This window comes from Saimiri boliviensis, chromosome 14 (genome assembly GCF_048565385.1).
Source record: "Saimiri boliviensis isolate mSaiBol1 chromosome 14, mSaiBol1.pri, whole genome shotgun sequence".
Lineage (NCBI taxonomy): Eukaryota > Metazoa > Chordata > Mammalia > Primates > Cebidae > Saimiri > Saimiri boliviensis.
Window position 1 is genome coordinate 70,662,568 of NC_133462.1, and position 23,677 is coordinate 70,686,244.

General features: G+C 32.2%; 1 protein-coding gene and 1 pseudogene across 4 annotated transcripts in view; one reads left to right on the top strand and one right to left on the bottom strand.

Moving 5' to 3' along the window:
* Window positions 1–23,677, top strand: part of LYPLAL1 (lysophospholipase like 1) — a 38,914-nt gene that overhangs the window by 4,466 nt on the left and 10,771 nt on the right. For all 4 annotated transcript variants that reach the window (XM_003930341.4, XM_010340936.3, XM_010340937.2 and 1 more), the window contains exons 2-3: window positions 1,064–1,163; window positions 14,921–15,090. In XM_003930341.4, the coding sequence (XP_003930390.1) occupies window positions 1,064–1,163; window positions 14,921–15,090 (270 nt within the window). The remainder of the gene's footprint in view (window positions 1–1,063; window positions 1,164–14,920; window positions 15,091–23,677) is intronic.
* LOC120361576 (beta-citrylglutamate synthase B pseudogene) lies at window positions 21,724–22,573 on the bottom strand (annotated as a pseudogene).

The window sequence follows — 23,677 nt, forward strand, 5'->3', positions numbered from 1 at the left end:
ACTGTCTTTGAATACCGCTTTTTGTCAGTCCTGTTCTAGGCAGTAGGTGATCAAGTAATTCAGATAAAATACATAATAAACTTAATTTTGCAGAGTTTATAGGCCTAGTGCATTTATCTTTGAACTCCTTAACCCAGTCAGTTCTAAATCCTTGCGGCACCAAGTGTCTCATCTTTGCTGCAGTTACATTTCTCTTTCACATTTATTTGTGTGATATTTTGACTAATTTCTGTTTCTCACAATATGCTACATACTGAACGAGAGTGGGGACTCTATTCCTCCCTCATCCCGCCATCATTGCCTCTCTAGCAGTGAACACAGTGCGTGACACATTAACAGGGATTCAATAGACAAGTTTTGGAACTGACACCCTAATGAGTTAATTGATTAAAAAATTGAAGTCGTGACCTCTCAAATTCCTCCTCAGGACTACATAAAATGGATTTATATTTCCTTCCATTTTTTGTGTAAATACATATATATTAATTTTTGTAGGAGTTTTTATTTTCAGCTTTGGAGTAGATAATCATTTTTAGGTCATGTAAACATGTTTTCAAATTTAAATTGTAATTTCTTCAAGTTTAAAATTACACTGACTACATCTTTTGGGCTTTTTTTAACCAAGAAATTATATTAGATTGTTATAACTACAAAAGTTTAACAGTCACTTTGGGAATTTATTAGTATTAAGAATAAGATAAGAAATGACTTAAAAATCACATGTAAATACAGAAATAATATTTTTTTAGAAAAGTCAAGTTACTTATTTTTTCCTGTAATTCCCACTAAACAAATTAGGAAACTTAAAACTTAAGCTTAAACAAAATCTTCAAAGTAATCAATGGTAAATCCAGGAATAAAATAATCAAAATTATTGCTACATATTGAAGCTTGGTCAGTTGATTTATATTAATGAGTCAGTTTCTATGTGGTTATTACTACATATGGAGTTTTTAAAAAATCCCTTATTCCATCCTCTGTGTGGCATAAAAGTTTTAGATTGCTTTTAAGTGCATTGTATTACTGAAATAGTTATTTTAATCTAGATTTTGTGATTCATCAGGTGATTCTGGACGAGGTTTAAGAATGTGGATCAAGCAGGTTTTAAATCAAGATTTAACATTCCAACACATAAAAATTATTTATCCAACAGCTCCTCCCAGGTATGCAGTAATTTATCTCACTTCTCAATAAAACTCTGTGGCATAAAATGTATGTAAAGAGATGTGCCAACTAGGTGTTCTTTAAGCTTAATTTTGTATTTAAGATACTTTAAATTAGAGTACTTTTTCCTCAGAATGTATTCTTTATTGCAGTTACACTGTTGGGCCAAGTTTTGCCAGTTGAATAATTTATTCTCTCTCTGTAAAGCATTCCCTAAAGCTCTGAATTTAAACTGTGTCCCAAGCATGGCTTATGTAACTGCTTCCTCTTTTCCTGCAGATTGCTCAACTTTCATACTTTATTCTTCCCTACATTCACCCCAAAAGGAAACTTAATAACTCCAACAAGTATAATCTTTCTATTAATTTACTTAAGCCAGAGTTCATAATCTCTAGAAAAGGGTTTTATGACATTCTTTCCACATTTAAAAGGATTATTAAGAAATAATGTTATGCTTTTTGAATCAGTAAACCAGAATAGAAAGATGGAATTGACTGCTTAATAAATATTTAGGTTATGTAAGCTGTAGGTGTGTACAACAAAGTTCACAGTGATAAAAACTAGTATAGTTTTGAGATTAAACTGCTTTTTGTAAATATTAACATCTGCATAGTTTTTTATTCTGAACACATGCTGTAAATCAAGGATCGGCAATATTTTTTGTGTTAAGTGAAATGATGTGTGGAACTACGCCCCAATCTGATTTCTCATAATCTGTTCTTGTTTTTTCCTTTTCTTTTTTTTTTTTCCTTTTTGAGACAGAGTCTCACTCTGTTGCAACCTTTGCCTCCCGAGTTCCAACAATTCTCCTGCTTCAGCTTTCCAAGTAGCTGAGATTATAGGTGTATGATACCACACTCAGCCAATTTTTGTATTTTTAGTAAAGACAGGGTTTCACCACGTTGGCCAGGCTGGTCTGGAACTCTTGACCTCAGGTGATCTACCTACATTGGCCTCCCAAAAAGTGCTGGAATCACAGGCATTGAGCCACTGTGCCCAGCCTATTCTTGATTTTTTTTCTTATCAGGCATACTATGCAAATGCTTTGCTTTGTCTTTCCATTAACCTAGTATTAAGGAGAAATAGAGCCAGAACTTCAAGGACGTTTTTATATGTACTAATAAGGATTTACTTACTTTAATTGATAGAATTGAAAAAAGGAGAACGAAAGGATAATGTAAGAGTGAAGATTGAAAGAAGTTATTATTTAAATGTAATTTTAGTAGAGTTTAAAAGTTTCGTACTGTAGTTAAAAGACTCAGTCAGCAGTGGGGTTTTTGTGTGTGTGTGCTGTAAATTGCATGTCTCTGAAAATGTCAAAAGAGCTTGTTGTTACTGGTTTTTAGGATAGTTGAAGTTGGAAGGGAGAAACAGTGGTATTTCTGCGGGGATGAGAGATAAAAATTCATTTCTGCCTCAAATAAATACAATTGGATGATTAGTCATAAGACCATTGAAAAACTTATTCTAGGAATTAGTATTTTTTATCTTAAGACTTTCATGTCATGGCTGATTGTGATAGTAATTCTAGACAGTATTTTTCAAACTTTAGGCCAGATATATTTCAGAAAATTCAAAAAATCTCCATGTGCATTAAGCATTATTTTTGGGTACTGTTGTGATTTAGTAAAATATGAAATTATTAGACCAGCTTCATAATAACTTTTTGTTATACATTTTTATAATGAATAGCTATTTGGACAGATCATCAAACATTTTAGGCCATACTCACCAATAGAAACATAATATGCGCTACATATAAATTTAAATTTTCTTGGTACCACATTATAAGAAGGAAGAAATGGGTAAAATTAATTTTAATGTTATATTTTCTTTAACCCAGTATATTCAAAATATTCAGTAAGTAATAAGTATAAAATTATTACAGTGATAATTTATATTTTTAACATTAAAGCTTTGAAAATTGGCATGTGTTTTACATGTACATCTTATTTTGGATGTGAATTAGTTACATTTAAATTAAATAATAGTAAAAATTAAATTCCTCAAGTTGCACTGACTACATTTATGTGCTTCATAACCTTATGTGGTTAGGGGCTGCCATTTTGTACAGCTTAATTTTAGACCTTAAAGAAGAGTTACCATATACAGTATGTTGGGAGCCACAGTTATAGATCAAGTCATCATTTTTACTTATGCATACAATACTCATTGGTTTGCTCATTCACTTATTAGTAGCAAAACATAGATTTCCAATATTACTTTAAATATTAAATTATTTAATCGCAATAGAAAATGAAACTGGCATAAACAAATTTGAGAACATAGTTGACTCTTGGTAAGCATAAAAAGCCTAAGGCTCCATTTGTAGGAGCAAAAATGTGAGGTGGTGCAAGAATGAAACCTCTTGATCCGGACCATTTATTCTTCCATGAGTATTAGACATAGGAATACATGGCTTTGGTTAATAGTATGAGGCAGTTCAGTGGAGGTCAGTTAAGAGAGATAATATCATACTTAGTATTATTATAATTAGTTGATTTTTTTTCTACCTTGTGCTCTAGACTAATTTTCTAGAGCATTTTATATGATACTTGCTTCTGTATCTTTACAGACACTTAGGGATACAGCATCTCTAAGCACTTAGCATAGAACCTGACAAATAGAAGACTTTAGTGAATATCCAATAAATATCTTGCAGTATTTGTTTGTTGTTATAATTTAAAATAGTAGGAATGAGTAATTGTAGGTATTTATATATAATACTAATATTTTAATTGTATAGTAGTTTATGCCTATGTGAGGTTTTAAAAAGTGTATTTTGTTGTGGTAAGTAACTTAAAAATTGTTCATAAGGGCTTGCATTTACTTGTCCTAGGACTTGACCAGTAGTAGTTTGAGTGAGCACAAGATTATGGACCACTTTTAACTAATGAGTCTCAAATTCAGGAGAACTGCAGTATTATTAAGCCTACAGCTCTTAACTGGTTTCTAAATTTCAGAATACTGTTTGATAGTATTTTATTAGAATGCTCTGGTATTTATGGTGTACTTTGCTGTTGTAACACTGCTGACTGATGTTCCTAGCATGTTAACTCTGTTTAGGCAAGCGATTTGGGCATAGATATATTGTCCTTACTTTTGCAGCATAGTATGGCTTCATTTGGGCTTATAAGGATAGTTGCTGCCTTCCCTCTATTATGACAGTGTTTCTTGTGCTGCTGATAGAGAGACTGGTGTCATCTACCTTGCTAGCTACCTTTCCAGTGGTATCTAAAAGAGGCATATGGTAGATGCATGCCTTCCTTAACTCTCACTCTTTTTAATGTGATTGATACAGGATAAAAATGAATTTTAACAACCTTTTTAAAAGTTTATCAAGGTTTCATGCTTTAACATTTTCCTACATACTTTATGATATTGTCCACATTTCTGGTATTTATTATCTCTCCTGTTTTTTTCTTTTACCACCTGTAAACCTGTAAGTTTTTCTATATTACGGATATTTCATTGACTGTGTTACTCTATAGGGTATACTGAAGATATCACTTGGCTTTTAAAATCATTCCATTGATGACATCTAAATGATATTCAGGGTTTACCTGCCTATTAGTTGGCCAGTTTTGTCCTAGAATGTATCTAGTCTCCCATTACATTGATGCTTACTATTATGTGCCTTTACCCAAGCCAGTATTTATAGAAGTGGATGAAAATGAAATGTATAAAAGCAGGTTAAGGTTTATTAGCTTTGGTACACAATGCCAACATATTTCCAGAGAGGCTGTAACAATTGACAGCCTCACCAGCAGTATTTGAGAGTCCCATTTGTCTCATATCCTCCTGAACACTTTTCATTGTCAGTCTTTCTAATTTTAGCCAAACCAGTAGATATGTAGTAGTATCTTATTGTGCTTTTAATTCATATTTCTTTAATATTAATGATGTTGCACACTGTTTCATATGCTTATTGAGCATATAGATATCTTCAAAAGAAATACCCGCTCAGATCATTTGCCGATTCTTTTATTCAGTCATCTTTTTCTATTGATTTGTTGGAGCTTTGTAGTTTTTTGGATACAGTTTGTTATTGTTGAATACAATTGTTGAATATGAATACAAATACCTTCTCTTTGTGGTTTGCATTTTCACATTCTTAATGACATCTTGTAGACATAAGTTCTAATATGTTTTTTAAAATTTACAGTGAAATACAAAAATTGTATGTGCATAGTTAATTTTAATAAATTATTATACACAGAATTTTGATAAAACTATTTACATATTATCTCAATTAAGTTGGAGAATATTCTCATCACCCCAGAAAGTGTCCTCCTGCTTCTTTCAAGTTAGCGCCCATCTCACATAGGCTATTATTGTTTGGATATCTATTACTGTGACATAGTTTGGCTTGTTCTTGAATTTCAGTTAAATGGAATCATTTAAGGAAATACTCTAATGGAATCTTTTGTCTGGCTTCTTTTATTCAACTTGGTATTTTTGGGATTCATCTATATGTGTATATCAATAGTTCAATTTTTAAAATTTAAAGTAGGTATTATATAAATACCACAATTTGTTTATCTGTCTACTTTTGTTGGACATTTGGATTATTTCCAGTTTTGAGATCTAGTGTATAATGCTGCTATAAATATTCTTGTTACAAGTCTTTTTGTGAACACAATTTGAATTAATTCTTACCTAGACTCTATTCCATTGATCTGCTTATCTAATCTTCTAGTAGTATAAAATTATTTTAATTAACACAGTTTTTAGAAAATTTTGAAATCCAGTGGTGTAAGTTTGCTCATTCTATGTTACTTGCATTTACATGTAAATTTTAGAACCTACTCTTCAATTTAATAAATAACTGTTTGGATTTTGATTAAAATTGCCGGGAATCTACAGTTTGATTTAGAGGAAATAGATGCCTTCTAATACATACAAATGGTATGTCTCACCATTTATTGAGGTCTTCATTAATTTCTCTCAGTAGTGATTCAGAGTTTTTAGTGTAGAATTCTTTTGCTAAATTTATTTACAAGTATTTTGTTTCTTCGTGATATTGTAAATGGAATTTTAAAAAATCGAATTTTCAGATTGTTGCTAGTACTGAGAAGTTTTTTTTATCTTCTTGTATCCTAGTGTCTTTCTAAATTCACTTATTTCTAGTACTTACTTAGTATATTCCTCATGAATTTTCTGTGTGTGTTTTATTTCCTTGTCTTGCTTTTTGAACTTGTTTGAATTTTCAGTATAATTTTAAATAGAAGTGAGTACTTCCCTTCCCTTGCAATCTTAGAGGGGAAGTGTTCAGTATTTCACTGTAAAGTATGATATTCGTTACAGGGATTTTTGGATACGTGTCTTTTTTATGTTGAGGACATTTCTTTCTTAGATTAGCTGAGTGTTTCTTTGTGAATTTATCAAATGCTTTTTTGTGTCCTTTGAAATAATAATGATTTTTATCTTTCATTTTGTTAACACAGTGAATTACATTAATGGATTTTCAAGTCATAAACCAACCTTACATTCCTGGGATAAACCCTTTTGTAATGTATTATTATTTTTATATATATCTAAATTTGTTGTGCTGATAGTTTGGTAAAGAATTTTGTGTCTGTGTTCATGAGGAATGTTGTTCTGTGATTTTCTTTAATGCCTTTGAAAAGCTTTATCATCAGGATTATGCTAGTCTCTTAAAAGCATTGGGAAGGATTCCCTTCTCTGTGTCCGAGTTTGTTTATATTATTTCTTCCTTAAATGTTTGATAAAATTCACTAGTGAAATTATCCGGACCTGAGATTTTCTTGTGTGAAGGTTTTGATAACGAATTCAACTTCTTTCATAGAAACAGAATATTCAGATTTTATGTTTATTTTGGGGCCAGTTTTGATTATTTGTGTTTCTCATGAAATTCGTATCTTTAATCTGATTTTTCAAGTTTATTGACACAAAGATGTTCATGATATTTCCTTTTAATGCTTTTATGATTTGTTGTTGATACTTTTTATTTCATTACTGGTAATAATTTGTATCTTTTCTCTTTTATTTCATGGTTCATCTTACCAAGAGGTTACCAATTTTATTAGTCTTTTATAGAACCAGCTTTGGCTTTGTTATTTTCTCTCTTATTTGCTTTCTATTTTATTTATATCTATTCTTACATTTGTTATTTCCATCTATTTACATTAAATTTATACATTTCTCACTAATCACTACTTTAAGTTCCACCAATTTTTTCTCTTCTTATTTATGTTGAAATGTTTTGAAATCTTCATGGTCCCATTTCTATACTTGTATAACAGACCACCTCAAATAATAACAGTTTTGTTATATTCACAAATTTTGTAGGCAAAGAATTCAGAAAGGGGACAGTGGTTGTGACTTGATCTGGGGACTCTCCTGTGGGAAAACTTGAAGACTGGTGATGACTCATGATGTGATTGCTAGGAACTGGAATCATACTCACATGTATGGCATAATGCTGGAAATTAACTGGGACCTTCCTTTGGTCTTATTACTGTAACACCTATGTGAGACCTCACCATGTAGTATTTTGGACTTCCTGGCAGCATGGAGTCTGGGGTTCCAAGAGCAAGTGTCTAAAGAGAACCAGAAGGAAGCCGTATTGCCTTTAAAGACCTAATGTTAGCAGTCACGTAGTACTCTTCCCTCATTAGTTAAAAGACTACTTAAATTCAAGCAGACAAAACATAGACCTCTGTCTCTTGATGAAGTATCAGACAGAGTTACATTGTAAGAAGGGCATGTGGGAAGGAAGGTATTATTCTGGCCAGTTATGGAAAATATAGTTCTAGAACCTATATTACCCGTGGGACCTAAATAACCCATAAGTTCTGGGACCTAAATAACCCATGAGTTATTTAGAAATATGTTGTTAGTTTCTAGATATTTAGAGCTATTCTAGATATTGTTGATAGCTAATTTCATTTCATTGTTGTTAGAGAAAATATCCTGTATGATTTTATTCTTTTGATACTCATTGGGATTTTTTTTTTATGGCTTTGCGTATGGTCTATCTTGGTGACTGTTATTGTGCATTTTTATGTGTCATGTTCTATAAATGTTAATAGTTCAAGGTGTTGGAAAACATTACACAAATTCTGTATATGCTTAGTGATTACTTTTCTAAGTTGTTATATTAGTTACCAAGGGATGGGTATTAAAATCTCTAACTATGATAGATTGGTGTGTTTCTCCCTTTATTTCTGTCAGTTTTCTCTTTATGTATTTTTAGGCTACATTGTTAGGTGCATACTCATGTAGTATTATTGTCGACTTTTTTATGGCTACATTTATAAATTGTTCCTTTTTAATTTGTGGTAATACTCTAAAGTATACTATGTTTAATAAAAACATAGTATACCTCAGCTTCTCTGTGCTTACTGTTTACATGGCACTTCATTTTTCATCCTTTTACTTTCTTTTTATTAGAGCTGTACAGTATGTCTTTTTCTATCCTTTTGCTTTTAACCTACCTATATTATTATATTTAAAGTGGATTTCTTATAGACAACACATAGTGGGACTTTGTTTTCATCTTTAACCAACCTGATAATTTGTCTTCTAAATGATTTAAGCAATTTACATTTAATGTAACAATTAATACACATGAATTTAGGTCTACTGCTTTTCATTCCTCTATTTCCCTTTTACACTTTCTATTGAATTATTCATTTTTAATACACCATTGTATTTTATCTATTTTTTTTCTGATTGCCATAGGGATTATGATATACATAATCAGAGTTCTTTTTTTTAACCACTTTAAGTGTACTGCAGAAACCTTGTAACTGTATAGGTTCCTTTATCCTCAACTTGTATATGTTATAGATTTCATATGTATTTCATCTGCATACATTGGAAACAGTACCAAACAAGGTTATAATTTTTGTTTTCAATAGTCAACCATGTTCTAAAGAGCTTAAGAGGAGAACAATGGTTTATTGTATTTACTCAGTTATGGTCTATTACAGCAAATAAGTATGTTTTGATTAAATTGTGAATTACTATTTTGATTATAAGGTATCCCTTTTCCCCAACTATATTTAATAGATGTTTTAAATTAGCTAAGGTAGGGGCATATTAAGTGAAAGTCAGCAGTTAGTTTGCTGTGTTCATTTAGATAGAAAATACTGCTTTTTTTTTTCACTATGGTAATTTGTAAAGTACCCAATAAAGATTTTTATTTCTGTGACATGCTTTGACTGTATTTACAATGAGAGGTTTTCTTAGTTTGTATTTTATTATTAGAATTCCCATTTTAAAAATAAATTTAACAAGTCATTTATGATTTATATGATAATATAGTTTCTTTTAGTGTTTTAAAAAATTCTAAAAGTAATAAGATTTGCATATTGCCCATACTTTTGGATTCACTGTTTTTCCACATAACGTTTGTATTTTTCAGTAAATAATGTATTCTAAAATAGACTGGGCACTTTTTATTTAGACATAGTCAACAATGAAGTCCTCTTTACTCCATCACTTAGGATTCCTATCTGAAGCATGATAGTAGGAGAGTCCTTTCCTTCTGTCAATAGATCTATACTACAAGTATGCTAGTAAGGAACCCTACTAAAAACAGCTATTTTGAAGAAATAATATATTTCTTTGGTAAGTATTAGATATGTTTAAATACTAGTATGAAAAAGTTTTCTTAGAAAAAATGGTTTTTAAACAAAGAAACAAAAATGGTCTGTTTTCTACAAATAACAGTAAGGTTTTTATAAGTGTTAAAGTCAGAATATGTTCAAAGCAAAAATAAAATAACTTTAGACATTGTTATTTCCACCTGACACAAATTATTCCCAAGTGATACAAATGATTACTGAAATTTATTCAGCAAATATTTAGCATCTGTTCTATGTTGGGCTTTATTCTTAGCACTGGGACAGTATCTGTAGAAAGGATAAAGTCCCTGCTCTCAGTGAGCTCATGTAGAGACAAAATAAACGGAAATTAAATGTAGCAATTTCAAATAGTGATAAATGTATTAAAACTGTTAAATAGAACAATGGAATAGAGAGTATATGTGTATATTGCTGGATAAAAGGGAGGTATACTTTTAGTTGGAAAGTCAAAGAAACTCCCCTGGAAAGGTGACTCTTGAGCTGAACCTAAATGGACAGTGGGAGCCACCATGCAGAAATGTTGTCAAGAGCGTTCTAAGTAGTGGGGATATCAGATGCAAAGCCACTCAATAATGAGCTTGTTGTATTTGAAGAAAATGAAGTGACAGATGTGACTAGAACCTAGTGAATGCTGGGAGAAGTGGTGTGAAATGAGGACGAAGAGGAAGACTGGTGCCAATTTGTTATCTTAAAGGTTATGAATGACCTTTTGATTTTATGACTATAAGGCAACACAGATCAGAACAACTTGGTATCAAGCCGAGTGTCAACTCCTTTTTTTTTTTTTAACCTTGGACATTTTATTCTAGCTTAATATTTTACAAATATGTAATAGGTTGATTGATTGATTGATTGATTGATTGATTGACTTAGGAACCACACAGATGTTCTTTGCCAAACATATTTATTTATTGTGGTAATGTCTGAGGAGTTTTATACCAGCTAATAAAGTGATTTATTTGGGGAAGAAGGTGAATGAGTATAACATATGTGACAGTTTTTAGCTGTTTAAAAAACCTTTATGTTTTATTTAAATGTTATTCTAACATTTTAGGGGATTTATACATTCTTGGTTATGCTTTCTTAGCAAAAGAGTTCTAAATTATTTTTTGACTCATTAAATTTTCCAAATATTCTCTTTGAATAGAATTTTAATTTTCTTAGCTACCACATTAGTAAAATACTTACACTGGGATTCTTACCTCTACTGAGCATCTATCTCTAATTAAGGCATTGTCAAAGAAAAAAGTTAAGTGAACATCACTTTTTTCCATTAATGGCTGAGTTCCCAGAATGATTCACATTTTAGCCTATGATATCATCCTTATTTAAGTATTTATACAGACAAATAAACACTCACAGAAATAGCAGAATAAAATGAAAAGGGAGGTAGAAACAATTCAAAAGGGTAATAGTCTCATTTGAATTTCACAGTGAGTGTTGTATTTTTGATATTTTGATTTAGAATTTCACTGTGATTTTAGTGACAGTTTAACTACAATTTGGTGTTTCATTTTGTCTGACAATGACTATTTGGAAAGCACCTACTCTCATTTTCAGAGTACTTTAAGAAGCTAGCTAATTTCGAGAACGGATTTTGGGAGGAGGAGGTTTGAATGCTTTCTGCCTTCTCTCCCCTTCTGATTCCAATTTATCTACCTTGCTAGAGCCACACAGCTTCTGGGGTCAGAGGCATATGGGGTTATGACATAATTTAGGCTCCGTAGGAGTCCTAGCATAGAGTTGGTGCAAGATTTTATCTTTTCTGCACCAGTTGAGAGCCTGGATAAAAAGCAATGAAGGAGAAGCTCAGTCTGCAAAAATCTGCCCTTCTCACAGCTTTATGTCATAAAATGTTAACTCTCAGACAATAATGCCATATTAATTAAAATTCCAAAAGAATTTTTTAAGGATAATTACTTTAAAGTATTTTAAAATTTACTAAATTTTTTGATTAATTTATTTAATAATGAAGAACAATAGATGCCTGAGAATAGCTAGGGCAAGTATGAAAACACAGACTAGTAGTAACGATGGTAAGGAGAGGGGTACTTACCTTACACAACTTCGAAACATGCTCTAAAACCACTGTAATATGATTAATGTGATGCTAACTTAATAGATAAATAGATTAGTGGAACAAAATAGATCCATTCTCAACAAAAGCACTTCAGCTTAATCACAAAACATAGAAAATTGTTGGAGTGACTGTTTACCCGCTACAAGTAAGATACAGATCTAGTACCATTCTAGACTTTTAGAGGGAAGTCAGTTCATTATATATAGCGTATGTCTTAGGTGCCTTAATTCTCTCACAGAAGCCAGGTTTAAGGAGACTAGATAACGCAGAACTATTATGTGGCAAAGCTAAAATTTCACTGTTCTCTGAGAAGGGTGTCTTCCTCCCTCCCTCCCTTTCTCTGTCTTTCTTTAAATAGCACAAGCACAATTGACTATCCTATGGGATAAATGAATTTGAATCCTTAGGTTACTCCATTTATGAAATACCCCCAAAATTCAAGGCTTATATGTAAAACTGAAAACAAAAATCTTAAAAGAAAATCTGGGCTTCCATATATAAAAACATGTATGGATTGTTAGGCGCTTCCTAAGCAAATCTGGAGACCCAGAAATTTAATTTTTTTGAATGACATTATGTCAAATGTAGAGCCTTTTATCCAGACCAAAAAAAAAACCCTTAAATATGTAATAACAATATTAATATTCAAAATAGACTTGGATGAAAATACTTGAAATAAATGTAACAAATATTTGTTAATAATAGACAAAATACTCTTTTAAACAAGAAAAAAAATTGAAACCCCAATAAGAAAAAAAATAGCAAATGACATCAATCAGCATTTCCACTTGTGTGGAGTTTTAGAACAGGCAAAAGAAATCAGTATTGATAGACTCAATTAGTTGCCTGGGAGGTTTATAGGAGTTTCTTGTGAAGGGGCATGATGGAATTTTTCGAGGAAAAGGAATGTTCTGTATTATTGTGGATATGGTGGTTGCATTGTAAAAAGTAACTGAACTATATGCTTAAAATGTGTGTAATTCAATATAGTTTAAATATATATGTAAATTATACCTCAATGAAGTTTATTTTAAAACTTCAGTTGATACTCTTAAATGGTAACATTTTAATATATGTCAGTACCTACTGCTATTATTTCTCTGGGCAAAAGGACATTTCACTACCTTTCTTGTAGAAAGGTGAATTTTTACAACTTTTATGGAAGCAACTTTGAGACATCTATTAAGACAAAAATTGTACCTTTTAATCCAACCTACTTCTTGACTTCCATAGGAATAAAAGCTCCAGTAGATAAAAACATGCATGTATATGTTTAATGAAGCATTGTTTTTAGTGGCTAAAAGCTATGTACCAAATTAATGCCCATTAGTTGGGGAATGGCTGATTAAATTGTGGAATATTCTTATCATAGGGTATAATATAGCCATTAAAAGAGTAAGTTAGCATTATATCTGATGGAAGGATTTCCATAAGAAATTGTTGAAGGAACAAAGCATGATGTACATAAGAGAAGCAGATAGGCTACTTTATTCTTGAAAAGCAAATAGTGCTGCAAGAAATAGCCTGTAAATATGCATGTTTATAATGTGTAAGAAAAACATTGAAGAATACATTTCAGATTATTTACACCATTTACCAAATATAAAGGACAAGATGTGTGAGGGAGTTGGAGAGAAGAGGAGGAATGGAGAGGTGGGTAAAAAATGAATAAGATTTATATTTAAAGTATCTAAACAATGTATATATGTATATATATAATTTCATATCTTAAACATTTATCTGCATAAACTTAAGGAAAACAAAGTTTTTATGTACTGACTTTCAGAGGTATTAATCATATCTGTTTAAATTTTTTAGAAAACATGTTACAAAGTAATATTTATATGATTCTATTTGAGTAAATAAAAGATACCCTGTATATGAATTTTTGTTAAATTTTAGTCAGCACAACTTTCTTGTTTCCAGGTTTCTTCTTCAGTTTCCCTGAGAAACTTTCCAAATATTCCAAGGAGCTTGATGCCCAACCTCCTTTAGTGGATGTCCATTTATTTTGGAGTGTTATGATCAATATAGAAAAATGATGTAATTCTATTCCCTTCCAGTACCACCCATGAGTCCTAAAGATTGTATGCATTCCAAGGCCAATGACAATTGAATATTTCTAGCTCCTTGGATTTGCTGAGGTTTTACTTCGGTTTTTCACTAGAGAAGAAGTACAAAAGCACATTCAGGTCTCACCTGTTGTCTTTTATCCCTCTATTTTTCTTTCTCAATTTAGCTGCCCATTTTTTATGCTTTTACTTCACTAACTTTGGTAGGTGACAGTATACAGCTAAATTTGAGATGGCAAAGTAGTGCAGGTATTGGTATGGGAAGAATCCTGTGTCTGTGTTCATCAAAGGGAAATGTTACTTGTCATTGGTTTAGAGTTCTTTCAAATTGCTATGGGTACTTTTGTCACTGGTTATGTTTTCTGTGGCACTCTATTTTTCATTATTACATGAGGAGAAAGCAGGGCTTGCCAAGGAATAACCATTATCTTTTGTACAACTCTTCTGTTTTACAAATGTTTGGAAAACATTTGTTCTCTGTGTTTTTCTATTGTATCCCTTGTGCCTCTCTGTGTTTGCCCACAGAAATCTCTGAGATTTTTTTTGTTTACCTTTTATTTACGTCTACAAACATAGTACTTGAACACAGGACCCCCTTTACTCCATTACAACTTGGAATATCTTGATGGTGTGTATGTCTGTGCATGTAAGTGTGTGTATTTAAAAAAAAATCAACATAGTATTCCAGAGCATGAATATACAATGAATGGGTTAAGATTCACTGGTACTGTAACTGTTCTACCTCTTAAAAGATGGAGGGAGTAAGTAAAGATGATACGAACGGACATCAGTAAATTTTAATGGATTAAATATAAGTATAGGATAATTAATGCAGTCTACATGACAGTATTTTTAATATGCATTGAATGTATAAAACTTAGAGGAAATTGAAATCATTTATTCAAAACACTAATTTTTGGGAATTAAAGCATCCATTTTCATATTTCCTTTTCCTTTCTTCTCTTTTTTGGGGGGCGGTTGCTAAATAGATCCTATACTCCTATGAAAGGAGGAATCTCCAATGTATGGTTTGACAGATTTAAAATATCCAATGACTGCCCAGAACACCTTGAATCAATTGATGTCATGTGTCAAGTGCTTACTGATTTGATTGATGATGAAGTAAAAAGTGGCATCAAGAAGAACAGGATATTAATAGGTAAGACTTTTAAATGTTGGTAATTTATTGCTCTTTTCACTTTTGCCTAATTCTATACATCAAATCTTACTTGTAATATTATTATTATTTATTTTATTTTTTTCTTTGAGACGGAGTCTTGCACTGTTGCCTGGGCTGAAGTGCAGTGGCACGATCTCGGCTCACTGCAATCTCTGCCTCCTGGGTTCAAGTGATTCTCCTGCCTTAGCCTCCCAGGCAGCTGGAACTACAGGTGCCTGCCACCACACCGTGCTAATTTTCTATATTTTTTTTAGTAGAGACAGGGTTTCACTATATTAGCTAGACTAGTCTCAGGCTCCAGACCTCATGATCCACCTGTCTCAGCCTCCCAAAGTACTGGGATTATACAGGTAAGCCACTGCACCCGGCCTGGAACATTATTTGGAAGCACTTGTGTATCATTTGATGCATTCATAGTTTCCGATAAACTTTGCATATTGAGGATTTCAAAGATATTAGAATTATAAACAACAGCTCATAAAACTTTAATTGATTTTCTTTTTGAATAATAACATTTTGAGAATCTTGTGGCAGTTAAAATGTTTCTTCTAGTTTAATTTTCAGTTAAAAGATTATTTAAATTTTTTAAACATTTTACTTCTAGTACCTTAAGTCTTATGAGTTTAAACATCTATTGCCATTATTAAGATATACAGTCAAAATATACCATTAAATTTGTGAAAATTATAATCTTCAGTTAATCTCACAAGAATAAAGTATTAATCTCACAAGAATATTAACTAGTTTTCCTTACACTTGTCTTTAGCAAGCCCTGTTCTTAAGGGAATAAAAATAACTTTATATAGGCTCTTCATTCTGCTTAATACCTTTTTCTGTTTCTGTACTCATTTATACATAAATTATTAAAATCTTTTTCTAATACATACAAAAGTGAGATGGAGCATGTAGAATGTGAATGGTGCAGGACATATTTTGGTGAAAGGGTTTTATTTCCAAATGTAACTATTTAACTTATAATGAATTATATTTAATTATGAAATTAAAAAGCAAATTAAGTATTTGTTCAAAATAACATTAAAATGTACATTGAAATTCTTTATAGATGAGATTTGAGTAAACGAATAAACTTTTTTTGTGTTTATTGAAGTACTGAACTGTGTTGAGTTATTAGAGACAGCATGATATAATGGATAAAATCCATTGTATTCTGTCTTGGTTTTAGTTTCTGCTTAATTAAAAGCAGTGTGGCCTCTAGAACAGTAACATCACCTTTCTGGTCCTTAGTTTCCTCATTATGTTTAACTCTATATTTCTGTGTTTCTATGTTTAATGTTGATATTTAACTCTAATAGAGATTATTTGGAGCATTATGAGAGGACTAGGGAGAGTATAGGGAAGGGAAGCCTGACTTAGTCTAGGGGATTATGAAGTAGTTAGAAGACAGAATTCAAAATATGTGAATCATATATCGTTCAGTCATCATTCAATCTTTAGAAAATACTTTTTAAGTCTCCATTATGTGCCATGCAATATTATAGTTATTCAGAGGGACACAGAGATAAATAAAACAAGATCTATCTACTTTACATATTTTTTACAACTGGAAGGACTGATGAGGATCTTAAAGTGGTACCTGTAATGCCAGCCAGGCTATGATGAGTACTCTAATGTGGTATAACTAATAGCTTTTCAAAGCAAATGATAGTGTATATTTCTTTTTATTTCCAAGGACCTATCACAATGCCTGGCACAGAGCAAATACTCAGGAAATCTGTGATGAATAGCATGACCTGATAGGTAAATTGTCAGTTAGTACCATAGGAATTCAGAGGAAGAAGTAGTCATGCATTTGGGGCTCTAAGAGAAAGATTTAATAGAAAGATGGCAGTGCCATTTAAGATGCAGTGGCATTTAAGATGCACAAATTATTAAAATTTTAATTATTGCAGTGTAGAAGTCTAGGTATGGGGAATGATATGAACAGTAAAATAGAAGTAGACAAAGTAATCCTTGTTGTCTTTGTCTGTCTGGACATTAGTTTGCTGACACAAAGTTTCTGTCCAACTAGAAAGTACCTGTTGACTCTGATAACCACAGTAAGAGACTAGAACACGATGGCATAATGGTGACAAAAATGGGTTCAGATCTAAAGTCCACCACTTCCTAATTGGCTCACCACTTATTACCTACACTTAATTTTGCTACCTAATCTGTAAAGTGGAAATAATAACAACATGTCTGTTTACTGAGAGATGAACAAAATAATTGGTTTATTCTAGACTCTCAGTAAATACTGTCTTCAGTTTTTATCCTTTATTCTGTAGGTATAATAGCATATGTAATTGGTAAAGGATCATTAAATAATGTCTTCAAGTCATAGTTAATTAGAATTGTACTTTTAAAACTTAATTTGGCAGAAGGGTTAACTAAAAGGATGAGAAGTCTGACACAGGGAAAGCAGTTTAATAAAATAAAAGTCTGAAGTGGTATGGTGGCAATAGGAAAAGGAAAGATTAGGATAAAAAATTGCTAAAAAATAAAATTACGCAGTCTTCATAAGCAAAAAATAAAGAAGAAAATATTCTGAGTAGTACTTTTAATGAATGTGTATTGAGGAGTTTATCACACTGAGTGGTAACTGCTGTCCATTTGTCTCTTGCTCATCCTCTTCCTTCCTTCCCTGGATCCATTATTTTATCTAGTTCATTTTTCAGTACCAGAGATACATGCATTTTTCTGCAACATACTATGTTTTAAAAACTCCTAGTATAACAAAATCCAATCTTTAAAAAAAATTAGTTTTAAGTTCTAGGATACATGTGCAGGATGTGCAGGTTTGTTACATAAGTTAACAAGTGCCATGGTTGTTTTCTGTACCTATCAACCCATCACCTAGTTATTAAGCCCAGCATGCATTGGCTATTTATCCTGACTCCTCCTCACCATCTCCCTGCCAGGTCCCCGTGTGTGGTGTTCCCCTCTGTGTGTCCATGTTCTCATGGTTCAGCTCCCAACATGCAGTGTTTGGTTTTCTGTTTCTTTGTTAGTTTGCTGAGGATAATGGCTTCCAGCTCCATCCTTGTCCCTGCGAAGGACATGATCTCTTTCCTTTTTATGGCTGCATAGTATTCTGTGGTGTATATGTACAACATTTTCTTTACCCAGTCTATCATTGATGGATATTTGGGTTGATTCCATGTCTTTGCTATTGTGAATAGTGCTGCAATGGACATATGTGTGCCTGTATCTTTATATATTTATAATAGAATGATTTATATTTTGGGGGGTATATACCCAGTAATGAAATTGCTGAGTCAAATGGTATTTCTGGTTCTAGGTCTTTGATAAATTTTCGCACTGTCTTCCATACTGGTTGAACTAATTTATGTTCTCTCCAACAGTGTAAAAGTGTTTCTATTTCTCTACACCCTCACCAGCATCTGTTTCTTGAATTTTTAATAATTGCCACTCTGACTGGCATGAGATGGTATCTCATTGTGATTTTTATTTGCATTTCTCTAATGTTAAGTGATGTTGAGCTTTTTTTAAATACATATATATGTTTTTTGGCAGTATAAATGTCTTCTTTTGAGAAATGTCTGAAGAGTCATTTCTGACAAACCCACAGCCAGTATCATACTGAATGGACAAAAACTGGAAGCATTCCCCTTGAAATCCAGCACAAGACAAGGATGCTCTTTCTTACCACTTCTATTCAACATAGTATTGGAAGTTCTGGCCAGGGCAATCAGGCAAGAGAAAGAAATAAAGTATATTGAAATAGGAAGAGAATAAGTCAAACTGTCTCTGTTTGCAAATGACATGATACTTTATTTAGAAAACTCCATCATTTCAGCCCCAAAGCTTCTTAAGCCAATAAGTAACTTCAGCGAAGTCTCAGAATACAAAAATCAATACGTAAAAATCACAAGCATTCCTATATATCAACAAGAGACAAGCAGAGAGCCAAATCATGAATAAACTCCCATGCACAGTTGCTACAAAGAATAAAATACTTAGGAATACAAAGAACCTCCTAAGGGAGAACTACAAACCACTGCTCAAGGAAATAAGAGAGGGCACAAACAGATGGAAAAGCGCTCTTTGCTTATGGATAGGAAGAATCAATATCGTGAAAATGGCCATACTGCCCAAAGTAATTTATAGATCCAGTGCTATGTCCATTAAACTACATTGACATTCTTAATAGAATTAGAAAAAACTACTTTAAAATTCATGTGTATGCCCATTAAACTACTGTTGACATTCTTAACAGAATTTTTAAAAACTACTTTAAAATTCATGTGGAACCAAGAGCCCATATAGCCAAGACAATCCTAAGCAAAAAGAACAAAGTTGGAGACATCATGCTACCCAACTTCAAACTCTGCTACAAGGCAGCAGTAACCAAAACAGCATGGTACTGGGAGAAAAACAGACATATAGATCAATGGAACAGAATAGAGATCTCAGAAATAAGACTGCACATCTACAACCATCTGATCTTCAACAAACCTGACAAAAGTCTTGGGGAAAGGATTCTCTATTTAATAAATGGTACTGGGTAAACTGGCTAGCTATATACAGAAAAATTGAAATTGGACCCCTTCCTTACGCCTTATACAAAAATCAACCCACGATGGATTAAAGGCTGAAATGTAAAACTCAAAATTATAAAAACATAAAAGTAAATCTAGGCAATACCATTCACAACACAGACATAGGCAAAGATTTCATGATGACAACATCAAAAGCAATTGCAGCAAAAGCAGAAGTTGACAAATGGTATCTAATTAAATTAAAGAGCTTCTGTACAGCAAAAGAAACTGTAATTGGAGTGAACAGACAACCTATACCATGTGAGAAAATTTTTGTAATCTGTCTGACAAAGGTCTAATATCCAGAATCTACAAGGAACTTAAACAAATTTACAAGAAAAAAATAACCCCATTAAAAAGTGGGTATAGGACATGAACAGACACTTTTCAAAGCAGAAACAAATCTTAAATGAAGTTAAATACACAAACAAAAACAGTAGCAAGAAAAGTTACCTGTTTGAGCACCTGTATTTTCTTAGAGGGGATTATGTCTTAGCAGCCAGAGCACCCATAAAGCTTTAAAAAAAAGTCACCTGGGAGAAAAATATAACATAAAATTTAATTTTGCAATTTCTCTAAGCCCCCCAAGCCCCAAACTTGGGGCTCACTGAATACAGAGAATTTGTTTTTCTATTGCTTTCTTCTTGAGAAAAAGATGATTTTTGAAAATCAGTGCCTTTGATATCTTCTCAAAGTCTTACTACATTTCTTGTAAATACACTTGATTAAATCCAGTTTCTTGTTGACTTTTTCTAATGTTCCAGCGGTAGTTTTCTGACTGACAGCATATACAGAAAGGTTTTGAAGTTTATTGTAGAAAAGCCAGCAGAAATGACCAGTCAATTATAGACACCAAAAAAGAAAAAAAAAAGCTATTATTAAAAATTTTAAGTAAAATAGTCTATACTTGCATGCATATATGTGTATATAATATATATTTTATATATATATAATTCAATTTTCATCATGAGTGACATAAAAACTATCAGAAATAATTGTTTTTAAAGTATAGTTTAGAATTATAATTTTAACTATATGTAAATTTACAATAATTAAGTTTTATCATGATTATACATTGGATAAATATATTTTATCTTATAATGGAAGTGAATATTATATAAAAGTTATTAAATAATTATGAAAATAAATTTAACATTCACTTAAACATCTGTTGCTGTTTCCTTTGGGTTATTCCAGAATGATTTGTTCTTATTCTTTATCTTAATTGTTAAGGGAATTCAAGAAGATACCCAAGTTTATAAAATCTAAATTGACCTTTTCTTCTCTTTTCATTCTAATATATGACTGTACAACCCAGAAATAGATTGCTAAAGCTATGTTTCAATATTATATGAATGCACAAATATGCATAGTAAGTAAAGCTATAAGTGAACAAATTTCAGACATTTCCTGTGATAAAGTTGGTTAAGTTGAAAAAAGGCTGAGTACAGTTTTCCTGGTTTCCATATCCTACCAACAGAAACTTGAGCTTTTCATCGAATACAGACATTGTACAATTTGTGTTTTTAAATGCATTTATCTACTTACACATGGCATGTGACTATTCAAAGTATATATCGTAATATATGAGACAACCAGAAGGTCTGTACATGAACATATGAATGATGATTTAATCAGTTCTCTCTTCCCCATTTATTTCTTGATACCAAGTAATATGCGTGTTCCAAAGTATGGTCATTCAGTGAAAAAAATGTATTAAATATTTCTTTCTGTTAATGAGCCAGAGGTATTAATGAGGTATATATGAGTCCCTCAATTATCCTCCACAAGGTAAATTCTTTTAGATATGATTAGAATATCTTAAGATAAATTGGAAACTTCTCTTTTGTCTCTTTTTACTGAGGTGAAATGAGATACTGTACAGATAAGAAGTATTAGTCTATTCATGAATAATCAACCTTTCACTCAACTTTAATATTATTTTAGTCTATGAAAAAATTTTATTACACTTCTTTTTAAAATGGGGAAAAATTGTACAAGTAATCATGATCAAACCTCTAAACTGTTTAACACTGATCTTTTATTATTGCCTTCAAGTATCCAAGAAGTTCAATTTAAGGTCCATCTGAAGGACTTTAGCAAATTTCATTGGCCTCACATAGAAGGAGCCATCTTTCATCAAGAGTTCAGTGCCACACACATCCATCCCCAGGATATTAAACACCTGGACAGCTAGCGGCTTCCCTTGTTTACTCAGTGAGCACATCATCTCCACACCACCTAGTGAGCAGTTGCTTTGCATCCTTCTGTCTATGGAACAACATAACATGGTGCCAACCATACCGCCTCCCATGACAGTGGCACATACATCCTCTCCATGAAACTCTTCGACATACTTCTGGAACAGGTATAGAACTTCATGATAAATAAGATGGCTTAGATCAGACAAATAAATTGTGCTCATCTCAAGCCAATAAAACAGCTTTACCTCTGTGACCCCATGTATTCTTCACTACCACTGGTAACTCCAGTACTTCCGCTTCATCAATTATTGTAGCAACATTTTCATAGCCATCTTAAGAAAAAGTATCTGGCAGAGGAACACCATAGCCAGTCAACTCTTGAAATGTCTAGGACTTACTAGTGCATTTCAGGATGGCTTGAGGTCAGTTCATTAACTGGCATCTCTCTAGATGGTGCAAAACATTGATATCACCCAAGGGGTTGATACTTTCACTGCCATTATGTGGGATAAGCAATTGATCCTTAGACCTGGGTTCCTTGCTTAACTATCGGCACCACCTCATCCATCACTACAGCCCTAAAGTCCAGTTTCTTCTCACAGCATTTGGCCTTCAGCGTTCATAAGATCTCTGGGGGATAGTCTACCTGATGCTATGATCTATCAAAAACCACAGCTTGGCAGCAAAAGAGCTACACATCTTGATCTGCTTGCTCTTCCTTGCTTGAATATAAAGTCTTGATTATAGAAGACACTATAAAGGATAAAGGAACAGCCACGTAAAGAGATATGTATGGGAAGGTCTGGAAGGGTCCTGAGCACAGAAGCTTCTGTCTCCATAGAGTTGCCTTCTGGCACATGGAGGCAGCCCACTAACCTGAAATCTCTGGATTTTCTTAAGGTCTGAGAGCCAATATGAATTTTGAATCTAACTTTATTTCATTTTAAAGCCAACGATTCTTTCACTTAGCTGAACATTTTTAAGATTCTTGGTACATTTTATCAAATTCCTTTCACAAAAAGTTTTACCGGTTGATACTTTCATCACCTTTAGTAGAATTAGAACTTTATTACATTGAATAATATGGTCTTGAAAAGTTTTTTCAAAATAAGTATGCAGGAAGTGGTAACTAATTTTAATTTGTGCTTAATTTGTTATTTTCAGTTCAATGATAGTTTGACATAAAAGGCTTTTTAAAAATCTGTCTTTTCAAATAATTTCTGAGTTTAAGTTTTCTTCTCATTAGAACGGGTGAATATTGAAATAAATTTTCTGCTGGTTTTTCTAGTGTGGCTTTTTTTACACTGAATTATTTGACACATCTGGAGTTTATTTTTGTTTCTTTCTACCAGACAATGGAAGACTAATTATTTTCTGAAGTACCAAGAGAACCTTGTTAAAGACAGTCTTAATTTATAATTCTAAAGCAACAGTTATATGGTCAGGATTTTGTTAAGGCTCTTTGGATTTATGAGAATAAAATTTCTTTTTGAAGATTTGTTGACTATTTTGAAAGTATAAAATCTAAGATTTACTAATTTCATATTATCAAATTTTAAATGGGGGTAAAATATTTTGTGAGATAAGCTAATTAACATCTATAAAGCCTTTTATTCTGCATTGAGATATAGAAACAGACCACAAAAGTGCAAATACAGTCATGTTTGTTTTTGTTAACTGTGTAGTTCTTTAACTAGCCCGTAAAAATAAATCTTCACTAAGTTTTACGGAATTATACACATGCCACAAAACACATGTTTCTTGACCTCTAATACTATGACAAAACATTAGTCCTATTACCCC